At 41.9% G+C, this 10,202-nt stretch overlaps 3 protein-coding genes across 3 annotated transcripts in view; 1 reads left to right on the top strand and 2 right to left on the bottom strand.

The window, feature by feature from the left end:
• Positions 1-4,826, bottom strand: part of LOC106807231 (calmodulin-binding transcription activator 1-like) — a 30,272-nt gene extending 25,446 nt beyond the window's left edge. The window contains exon 1 of the mRNA XM_014809519.1: positions 4,378-4,826. The gene's annotated coding sequence lies outside the window, so the exon portion shown is untranslated. The remainder of the gene's footprint in view (positions 1-4,377) is intronic.
• A 259-nt stretch (positions 4,827-5,085) lies between these two features.
• LOC106807241 (RNA 3'-terminal phosphate cyclase-like protein) lies at positions 5,086-7,239 on the bottom strand. The gene is made up of 3 exons (XM_014809528.1): positions 7,008-7,239; positions 6,243-6,426; positions 5,086-5,959 (listed from the first exon to the last, which is right to left on the bottom strand). The coding sequence occupies exons 1-3, from the start codon at positions 7,175-7,177 to the stop codon at positions 5,183-5,185; spliced, it is 1,131 nt and encodes a 376-aa protein (XP_014665014.1). The 5' UTR covers positions 7,178-7,239; the 3' UTR covers positions 5,086-5,182.
• A 724-nt stretch (positions 7,240-7,963) lies between these two features.
• LOC106807230 (MBT domain-containing protein 1-like) overlaps positions 7,964-10,202 on the top strand; it is a 23,425-nt gene continuing 21,186 nt past the window's right edge. The window contains exons 1-6 of the mRNA XM_014809518.1: positions 7,964-8,145; positions 8,411-8,485; positions 8,740-8,824; positions 9,114-9,268; positions 9,560-9,671; positions 9,888-9,961. Coding sequence (XP_014665004.1) covers positions 8,116-8,145; positions 8,411-8,485; positions 8,740-8,824; positions 9,114-9,268; positions 9,560-9,671; positions 9,888-9,961 — 531 coding nt within the window. The 5' untranslated portion in view covers positions 7,964-8,115. The remainder of the gene's footprint in view (positions 8,146-8,410; positions 8,486-8,739; positions 8,825-9,113; positions 9,269-9,559; positions 9,672-9,887; positions 9,962-10,202) is intronic.

Below are 10,202 nucleotides of genomic sequence, written 5' to 3'. Positions count from 1 at the left end.
ACACCTACAAGATTTTTTCTCCATGAAAAAGACTTGTCTGGTCTTTTCATGTACATGTATTGGTGGTATTTGAAGGTACACGCAATAAAGATTTTATAATTAATAATAATAACAATAATATAAACCTGCGTTGAATTTTGCGATCCTTGTCCTCACTCTAGCTTCATGGCACGCCATCACATCAGATCTGCGAACACTTCATCAGTTGAGCGGCGGGTGCCGCCAGAGGAGCTGCCACTACTCATCGTCACTACGCTGCCCTGTAAAAATGGACAAATCTGTTAACAAATCGTCACCCGCTGCCCTGTAAAAATGTGACAAACTGTAAATTCGCTTACCGCCGCTGCCTGTAAAAATGTTGACAACACCTGTAAAAGTCGTCACCCCGCCTGCCCTGTAAAAATGTGACAACTGTAAAATCGCTACCCCGCTGCCCTGTAAAAATGTGACAATCTGTAAAATCGCTACCCGCCTGCCCTGTAAATGCTGACAAACTGTAAAATCGTCACCCCGCCTGTCTGTAAAATTGACAACCTGTAAAATCGTCACCCGCCGATGCCTGTTAAAAATGTGACAAACTGTAAAATCGGTCACCCCGGCTGCCTGTAAAATGTGACAAACTGTAGAAATCGTTACACCCGCTGTCCGTAAAATTGTGAACAAAACCTGTAAAATTCGTCCCCCGCTGCCTGTAAAAATGTGACAAACCTGTAAAATCGTCACCCCGCTGCCTGATAAAAATGTGACAAAACCTGTAAATCGTCACCCGGCTGCCTGTAAAAATGTTGACATAACTGTAACATCGTCACCCCGCGTGTCCTGTAAAAATGTGACAAAACTGTAGAAATTGTCACGATTTCATCGAAATCCTCGGTCGAGCGTACGTCGAACATCGACGCCACTTCGCGAGATTCTGTTGGCATGTCCTCGTTGGTACAAGGACTCGTGTTATTATCATTGTTTTTTTATAGCAACCTTTATGGTTGTGTTATTTTATGGCCATGACTACGCGTTCCCGTTAACGGACGCCCAGCTCCGGCTTACATGCGTGCGGTCAATATAATTCTTTATTGAACCTATATTTTTTACGTAAAAAATAATAAACTATAAGTTTTTTTACCATATCATTACTTGACCTTTAAGGTATTTTAATCAAAACAATCGTGGTTTTTTGTTAACTTTTGAGCAATAGTAAATTCAGTTAAAAATCAACGATTTTGAAAGGGGGCTGTGGCCTATCGGTGAAATATTAATTGTTGATGGATTGGGAATCTTGCTGCTGAGCTTTTGAAATGGATGACCGGATCCGGGTACGCACCTGCGTATTATTGATTACGTTTTTTTTCGCCCTCCTGTTATTATGTGTTTCTGGAGTGCCATCATATGTCATAACAATCGGTAGCTAATGACATTATGCGACGATTTGCTTGCCAATAGACGAGTTCTCATTATTAGAATTCGTCTCATGCATCCCTACATGTCACATATTTCACAACAGACAAGTCTGAATTTCATTCGTGATTAATCGAATGTTGTTCTCTAAGGCATAATTTGTCACAGTAGTACGTGAAATGACATTTGACGGTGTGGTAACTTGTAACGAAGGAAGCCGTAGCTTATAGTTAAAGTATCGTTTTACATCGCAACCATGCTATTCTTTAGACACTTGAACCTATGGTTTCAGCGTCCACTGTTAAGATGCGCCAGTTTTTTTATAACTATGTGGAATTGTGGGTTCAAAAGCTACATACAGTACATGTGCCCATATTTAAGCTATGTTGAATCACAAAGGTGATTTACTACAGGCTCGGCTACAGCCGTATGTGTTATTATAACACAGAGTTAGAGGCCTACACAGATGATGATTGGTGATGACAGACAAATGCATGCCTGAAAATTTTGGGGATAGTGAAAATAAGAATAGCAGATGGTCTGCCTGGCCAACACTGGAACACAGTTCAATCGATGTCAAACCCTACCCATGCAAAATCGCCAAAAACCTGTGCCTAATGTGTTATGTAGTGGATCTTTAAACAAAGCATATTATTCTAACACACTCAGCGACTAGCTGATTTTCCAGAAATATTACGATCAACAATCACACTTCGCCCCTTTATATATTGTAACCATAACGAGTCTAGCCGAATTTCGACTTTGCTGACATAAACAAGGAAAACACACTTCCCATGTTATTACTTGAAATCACTCTGTTTGGATTTGGACTGAACGCACAATGAGCACTGACCTAATAAAGTTTGACATGCTCACGTCGAAATCATGTGTGACTCGCAACAGCTTTGTGCTTGCGGAATACACAGAAACTTAGATTTTCTTCACCCCTTATTTGCTCAAATATGCAGCGTGAGGTAGCAGCACATGTTCACATGTTCACCTTAAAGTGTACCAATACAGTTGATGAGCAAACCGCGTACAGGTTGCCCGCCTGGGCTATAGGACCAGACCATTAGGGATGCGCAGGGCACCAAGCTTACTCCAGCAGTCAGCGGGGCACTATGTATTTTCCGCACGTCGGAGGGCTCCGTGGCGGGTTGTGTTGGTTGTGGACAAAAACGTTTGTTGTCAAGTAACAAATTAATAATAGTATTTGCTTCATCTTTCATGACAAAAAACGAACTCTTACAATCTTTTTTGATATCCGCTTAAATTTGTTCATTCGAAAGCAACAACACAGTGTTTTTCGTTCACAACAAACCAACCCGTTCACCCTCAGCGCTGCGGAAATACATAGTTCCTGCTGACTGGCGCTGCTGCAGCGCCGTCGCCAAAATGGCCCGTTTTGAAGTTTCGCAAATCGAATGTTCGTTCACCAGAAATACCGCAAGTTTACCATTGCAACGAATGGTTAAACTTATTTAGTAGCTGATATACTTAAGAACATATTTCACTTTCGGATAAGATGGCATTAATTGCGCCTACACAGACGTTTTATTTAGTCGCGAATGAGCGTGACTAAGTTGGTTCCCGGCATCCCTAATGGCTGGTCTCATAGACCAGCGCAACTGGTACTGCGGGCTTATAGTTACTAGAAGCTAGGTTACTGCTGATACTACAGACTGCAGACCTTGTATCTACGTGTACTCTTGCGCAAGTTTGTTGTTTATTCTCTCACTCAGTGCTGCTTCCCGGTTTTGCGAAATGTTTTTGGCATTTGCTGATATAATTAATTGATTAATACTAGAGCTACAGCCTACAGTATAGCCTACCCTAGGTACTACTCTAGTACTACCACTCTAGCACAGCGGAAGATTTTTTAAATTTGAGACCCTTGCAGTTAGAATTGAATGTCTGAAAAACGAGGGTTATGTGATTCGTTTCCTGCTGCAATAACGGTATATATAAGCACAGGCTTCCATTTTTAAAGGGCGCGATCGCGCTCCACCATGCACCCGAAATTGTGCCATGGTGCGTGCATCATCGCGCCTCATAAAAGTGGTTGAAATCGCACACCAAAAGTATGTGTATTATGTTGAAATAGCGCTCCATAGAGTTGTCAATTGTCAATGTAGGGGGGTACAAAAAGGTTAGCAACACACAACAATTTGTGGTGTGTAAATAACTGAACGTATGGCAGAAGTACAGGTTACTACCCTCTGGTTTATACAACTAGACAACAGCATCCTAATACAGGTACCTACACGGTAGCCACAAGTTACCTGCTCGTTTTCCACTATACGTGGCGAGAAGTGGTTTTCTGCCGACGTGAAACAGTCGTAGGGCTGGAGGGGCTACATACGCGGCTACTACGTACAAGTAATTTGGCTAGTTTGTTGATGGATTGTGATGATATTTCGTGATGAAATATGCAGGTACATGGATTAGAGTCTCTAATGATGAAGATCAGAATAAATAAAACAAGTTTATTTTTACATCCGATCAACTCTTTTATTAATCTGTGTCAGTGTGTGCTAGTGTTGGGTTGTTGGATGAAAAGAATGTAATCATGACGAAGCCATTGAATGAATGAAGGTGAAGATGAATGATAATTAGTGGATTGACATGACATCCCAATTTTCGTTTTGGATTTCACTCTAGACTGAGGATTGGTCATGATTCCATCATCACACCCCAAGAGAGGCATGATGGAGAGCCCTCAAGGAGCTCTCCATCATCCCTTTTAAGGGTGTGATTATGGAGCGTGAAAAGATCCCCTATGGTGTCCTAGGGGAGTCATTAATAGTCCTCCTGTACTTTTCAAATCTGAAAGCCTGTAAAAGCAGCCTATCCGGGCTAAATATCCACGTCATTACTACAGCGTAGATGTTTGACGTGTTTGTAAACATTGACGGGAGACGACGGAAAACTAGGAAACCAAACATGAAAACTGCAAATTGAACGACAGGTCAATCTTAGGGTTACCTTGAATATTAGCGATCCCGTCTATCACGAAGGTGTCTCCATTGTTTTTTAAACTGGCGATTAACAACTTGCAAATGCAAACAGGTTTTTACCTAAAGCTGAATTTCACGAAGGCTGCAAATTTACTGACATAAAAACTGTGTCACTAGTGCTGCCACCTATCCGTAAAAGTTTCCTCCACCTGGATTTTGTTATCCATCACCAACGTTGCGAGGAGCATTCTGTTTTCCATTCAATGATATTTATTACCTAGTAATAAAATTATAATTGAGTGAATTTATTTACTAAGCAGATTTGTCGTTTATTTATCATAATAAAATTCTCATTGTCCTGTAGTCATTGTGTCCGTCTGGTCGTATTTTTTATTTTGGCGAGGCCATTCGAGATTTCCTTCTCAGATTTGTGACTGGTAGTTTCTTTATGACAACTGTAAGTAAGTATTGAAAAAAAAGTCTTTTTTTTAAGGGATAATCCATGTAATTGCCTCGATGCCAATTTTAGATACTGCAACGTACTACAACAGAAAAAAGTTATTGTCTCCCACGACTGCACATGTATATGTATTTTCTCCCAATTACTATCCAGTGTCTAAAACCACCTCACCACCAGCAAATTCCAATGCAGTGAAAATTCCCATAAATAATTAGAGCCATTAATTTTTGACAGTGCAAGGAAATACTTCACAAAGACCAACATAACCAACTCTCGCACAGTTACGAAATTTACTTATAAAATATCATAGACACACACACATACACATATTTTCTATACGGCCGCAACACTTCGCAGAGAGACGCGAAAGCGATCACAGCACCGTTTTCGACAGGTTCGTGAATCCAGCGCCGACGCACGTCAGCATGACCTTCTCCGCGCCCATCCTCAGCGCGTCGCCGTCGTCGTCATCCTCCTCCGCCTTCGTCTGCACCTCTATCTTGAAGGTCACGTGCAGAAAGTCGCGAACGTGACGTAGAAACTCGATCGTGTACGGCGTCAGCGCGCCTACGACCATCTTCGACACGTCCTGCTGCCCGAGCGCCATCAGCAGCAGCGCGACGCCCTGATTCGTCGAATCGACGATCCCTCCGCTGTAGATCTCCTCTAGGAGCGCGTGGGCGGCCTCTCTCCCCAGGTCCTCGGGCACGGAGGGAGGCAGACCCAACCCGGCGGCGTGCGACGAGACCTCCGCGCCGAGGAACGTCCCCGCCGTCGTCTCGGCGACCAGCGACACGCCGAATCCGGGAGACTTCCCGGACGCGGCGCCGCGCGCGTGGTCCGTGTAGATGTAGACGTCGGGGAGGAAGCGGTTGAGGACGGAGCGCGCGGCGTCGACGCATCGGTTTGCGACGGCGGGGGAGACGCGGGCCGCGTAGGCGACGCCGCGCACGCGACGCACCTTGCCGACGTCCGTCAGCTGCAGCGGCCGCAGCTTCTGCTTGTTGGGACAAGAGAACGTCACCTCGCCGCCGCCGCCCGGTGGCGCCCCTCGGCGAACGACCTTCAGCTCCAGGCCTTCGTCGTCGACGATGAATCGCTTAAGGAGAGGCAGCGTCGTCGCCTTGATGAAGTCCACGGAAGGATCGACCTGCAATCGCGACAAGACCCGCCGTCAGGTGGCGCTAAGGGGGCGGACGTGATGATTACGAGTCGAAATCCAAGTCTAAAGTTTAAGATATTACACAGTAGGTGGCGCAACATGCCAGACTGTAATTCTTCCCCAATGGGGACAACCTAGCTAATCAGAAAGTGGAGAGACACTGAAGAGCATTAACGAAGTTCTACCACAAACACTGAATTCTTCCCTCTGCTATAGGCATAGTTTTACTGTATGACTCACTACACGCACCACACGTCTGCGTCACGTTTACCTGATCATTTGTGACACCTTTCAGGGTGGCTTTTATCGGTTTCTTTGTGAAAGGTGCTAGACAGATGAGGGCTTCCAAGTAGTAGCCGATCCCTCGCTCTGGGTTGCAATCATGTTCGAAGGTTCCACCCAGCAGCAGTCCCGGTTGAAAGAACAGTCTCGTTCCTGTCGCATTTATCTCAACCCTGAAAAGTAAAAATAATTAGAATTAATTTTAACAGCATACCATCACGATTCAATTAAAAGATGATCGTTTGAATCTCGATGAGGTTGTGAATGTTATGTCTAACAATGGTTCCTGCAATTATTTATAAGGTTAGGGGCACCTGGCAAAGTGCATCTTTGTTATGTTATGTTATGTTCTCACACTTGTCGGTGTCCACTACCGAGGGCGATATCTTTGCCGAACAACGAATTGTCAATTGCTCACACTGTCACTGTTACTCGTAATTCGATTATGTAGAATATCAGTATTAATAATAATACTATTATCACTATTTATAATAGTATTAGTAATAGTATTAATAAAATTATTATTACGAGTGTTTGTTTTCATTCGCTCCTATATGATGACGATTTCCATGTCGTGGAGATTAGTTTCGTGTACTATGCATATTCAGTCGACTAGTTTATGTACTATACTATAGACGTATAGTCTGAGACTGTAGTCTGTACTATCAGTATCAGTAACTATCACTATCAGTATCAGTGTACTGTAGCCTGATATCTGAGACAGTACTCAGTAGGACTCGGAGTCAGACTGTACCTTGAACCGTTTGTCAACGTATCGAGTAGGCGGATAAAGCTTGCTTCAAATTTCCGTAAGCCGGGGTTGTCATCTTTATATCTTATATTACTGATCCGAACAGACTTGCCACTCAAGATCGATAGGATTAATCGCTGCCGAATAAAGTTACAACCCTCGTACTCCAACATTGCATCTGACTTGTCTCGCTCCTTTGAGAATCATGGAGCGGTCGTGGCGCCATCGAGTGGCAAGTGTCGTCATTTTTAAGTTATACGAATTTTTACTGTTTACTGTTGACTCTGCGAATAAAAAGAGAAGCCATTAAGTGTTTTTTATTCATCGTGGATTATTTTATCTTGACTTTTATTGTATACTATTGATTACTGTGGTTAATTATTATTAGTTACTGATGATTGATCATTGATTGAGTGAAAGAGCCATGGGCATGGCAAAATTTTATATTTGTATACCTATATATACTATAGCTACTACGAACTTAACCTGCCCGTAAAATCCTGACGCATTTTACATTTGTTGATAGTTTGCTAGTCTTTATTATATTTATAATAATAATCTGTTGGAGGAAATCCACCCTCAGGGAAAACGGGATGTAATAACGGATAATAGATGGCACCACAGGGACACGACACAGCTGCCTCCCCTGCGCCCAACAACAAACAATATAATCTATAATTTGAGTATAAAATTGTATGTTTGTGAATGCGACAATTTGTTGGAGAGCAAACTGTTATTTTCATTTATGTCTGCTTTTCTTGATGTTGTAAATTTTCATGAATATTGATTCGATCATTACCTATACAGAATGGTAAGTCCTTCGCTTATGCATTTGACATGTTTTGTGACGTAAATTATGTGAGCATATGAATGACCCAATTTCTTACCCGTTACTGTACACAATTATGAATATGATTATGCCTGGTAATGAGGTTAGACATTGACCACAGGTATGGTGTCGTACGACTTTCTCTTTATTCGCAGAGGTTATGAGATACGCAGTCGACAATGCATGCACTGGTTATATATGCATCGTTAGTATTACTTCAGTAAACAACTTCTGTAAACAACTAACAATTATTAATGACGTGCCCTACCGTACCACCATTCAATGCCAATGGGTTTGCAACTGTCCACCCAGGTTAGTGTGGTAGAGCTAACTAATAGTAATAATAAGGTATAGATTCAATCCTACTATAATACCCATGGTTATAATAATATTAATAGTCTTAGGATTACCATTAGCTTGGCCTTATTAATATTATATTACTGGATATATGTATACTGCCCAATCGTTATATGAAGAAGAAAAAGACAGCATCTAGAATAATTGATCATTAACAAGTGTACTCAGTTGCTAGTGCTTCTTGCAGTTCACGTTCTTTGCTTGCACTGCCTTTATTCAGATAGCAAACGAGGGATGTGGAGAAAGCTTGTATCTCGATGGAGCGTCGGATATTCTTACACATGATACGTCAGAGGTGAAGCATGATCGTTATAGTCATGTAGCTAGCAATGATCTAAGGTTTATTTTGTAATCATTATTCATGTTTGTTTTGCCATGGTTTATATAAAATGTGGTAATTCATCCACTTCAGTTATTTTCAAATTTATAATGACGTAAATGAATCGATTCTACCAGCGTAGAGTTATGCGACGAAATGGCGAGGTGAAATAAAACTGGGACATGGAGCGGGTAATGCTTGCTTTATCGTACTGATGTTTTTCATTGCAGTATATCTGTATGTCTGAATCATCGACCAGGATTAGTGCACCTCTGTCTAACAACCGGAAGATTCTAGAAGGACAGTTTGCAATGCGTATGTTTGCGTAAACTTATCACGGTCGTACCATGTTACCGACGTTTGTTGCATGCTCATATTCGTATTTTACTGATATCGGAAATTATCAGTTCCACGTTATGCTTTTTTCAGAGTATGGCCATTAATTTTAGTTTTCGTCTTAAGAAGCTTTTACCTCCGTAAATCTGACGTGATCTGACGTATCGACGTATGGCTGTGACATTGGTCACTGTGTTGTTTAAAAAATGCAGCGGCCAGTCTTTATCGAACTATCCTAAAAAGCTCACGTGCGAATACCGATTTGCAGTCGCGTGTGAGAAGTGCGGGGATTCCCTTGGGAAGAAAGGTAGCAACTTGGGACAGACAAAGCGAGCTTTCTGTCTTAGCTGCTCCTGTGGCGTGGGTGCGAGCAACGACAGGAAAGCACAGCCGACAAAACCCAGGAGAGACGCACGAATGCAGGTCAGCGTTAAGTTCATCGTCGCAACGGCTGGCAACGTGATTGCCAAATTAAATTGATTAACTAGTTAAATTTATTCTCCTTGCCCAGAAGTGGTGCTGCCAATGAGTTTCACATGCCTGGTGATTTTTTATTAAATTCTTTTTATGCCAATAGTACGTTTATTGTGTCATAAAGCATAGTTCCAATAAGTTGTTTTTGAGACAGTTCTTTGTTGTTCCTCTTTTTTATGGTACCTTGGGTAATAAAGTTATTTTACACAGTAATATAGCCAAATTATTGGCATCGTATAGGTGACCGGACGGCAGAAAATTTCTGAATCTGTCAAGAAAAAGCATAAAGTTGAAGGCAAAGACAAGGGGAAACAGAGCCTAAACAACATGGAAAATTATACTATGTATAAAGGTATGTAAATGTAAAATAATGTAATGTTACCATCTTGCTTTTCAAAAATAGCACCTTCCTTCAGAAACTTATATCAGTTGTTTATAATAATACATGTAAACAGCTGCTTGCAACTTCAACTGCAGGAATTCGAAGACAAGTTTAGGCAGAGAATTATAGAAAATAAGGTACAAATTAAAAATTAAAAATGTAAATTTGATATTTGGAATATTACAGCAGACGGCTTCATGTGGGATGACATGCTCTCATCGCCGAACACGGAGGCAGCTTCCGTGTCGTCGTTCAAACACGTAAGTGTACCAGTAACGACCTTTATATACAGGTGTCTGTTCTATAGAGGTGTCCTTTATATACAGGTGTCTGTTCTATAGAGATGTCCTTTATATACAGGTGTCCAGGTGTCTGCTTCTATAGAGGTGTTCCTTATTATACAGGTGTGCTGGTTTCTATGAGGAGTGTCTCCTTTATATACACGTGTCTGTTCTAGAGAGGTGTCCTTTGTATACAGGTGTCTATGCTAGAGATGTGACC

Source organism: Priapulus caudatus, unplaced genomic scaffold (assembly GCF_000485595.1).
Source record: "Priapulus caudatus unplaced genomic scaffold, Priapulus_caudatus-5.0.1 Scaffold202, whole genome shotgun sequence".
Lineage (NCBI taxonomy): Eukaryota > Metazoa > Priapulida > Priapulimorpha > Priapulimorphida > Priapulidae > Priapulus > Priapulus caudatus.
Note: the sequence above shows the minus strand (reverse complement) of the source record. Positions and strands in the feature narration are given on the sequence as shown.

Excerpts from the sequence above, each read along its gene's own strand:
- LOC106807241 (XM_014809528.1), bottom strand. The coding sequence starts at position 7,177 with ATGTTGGAGTACGAGGGTTGTAACTTTATTCGGCAGCGATTAATCCTA. Across the intron at positions 6,427-7,007 it reads ACGTTGACAAACGGTTCAAG|GGTTGAGATAAATGCGACAG; the intron begins GTACAGTCTGAC and ends TTTACTTTTCAG. Across the intron at positions 5,960-6,242 it reads AAGGTGTCACAAATGATCAG|GTCGATCCTTCCGTGGACTT; the intron begins GTAAACGTGACG and ends TCGCGATTGCAG.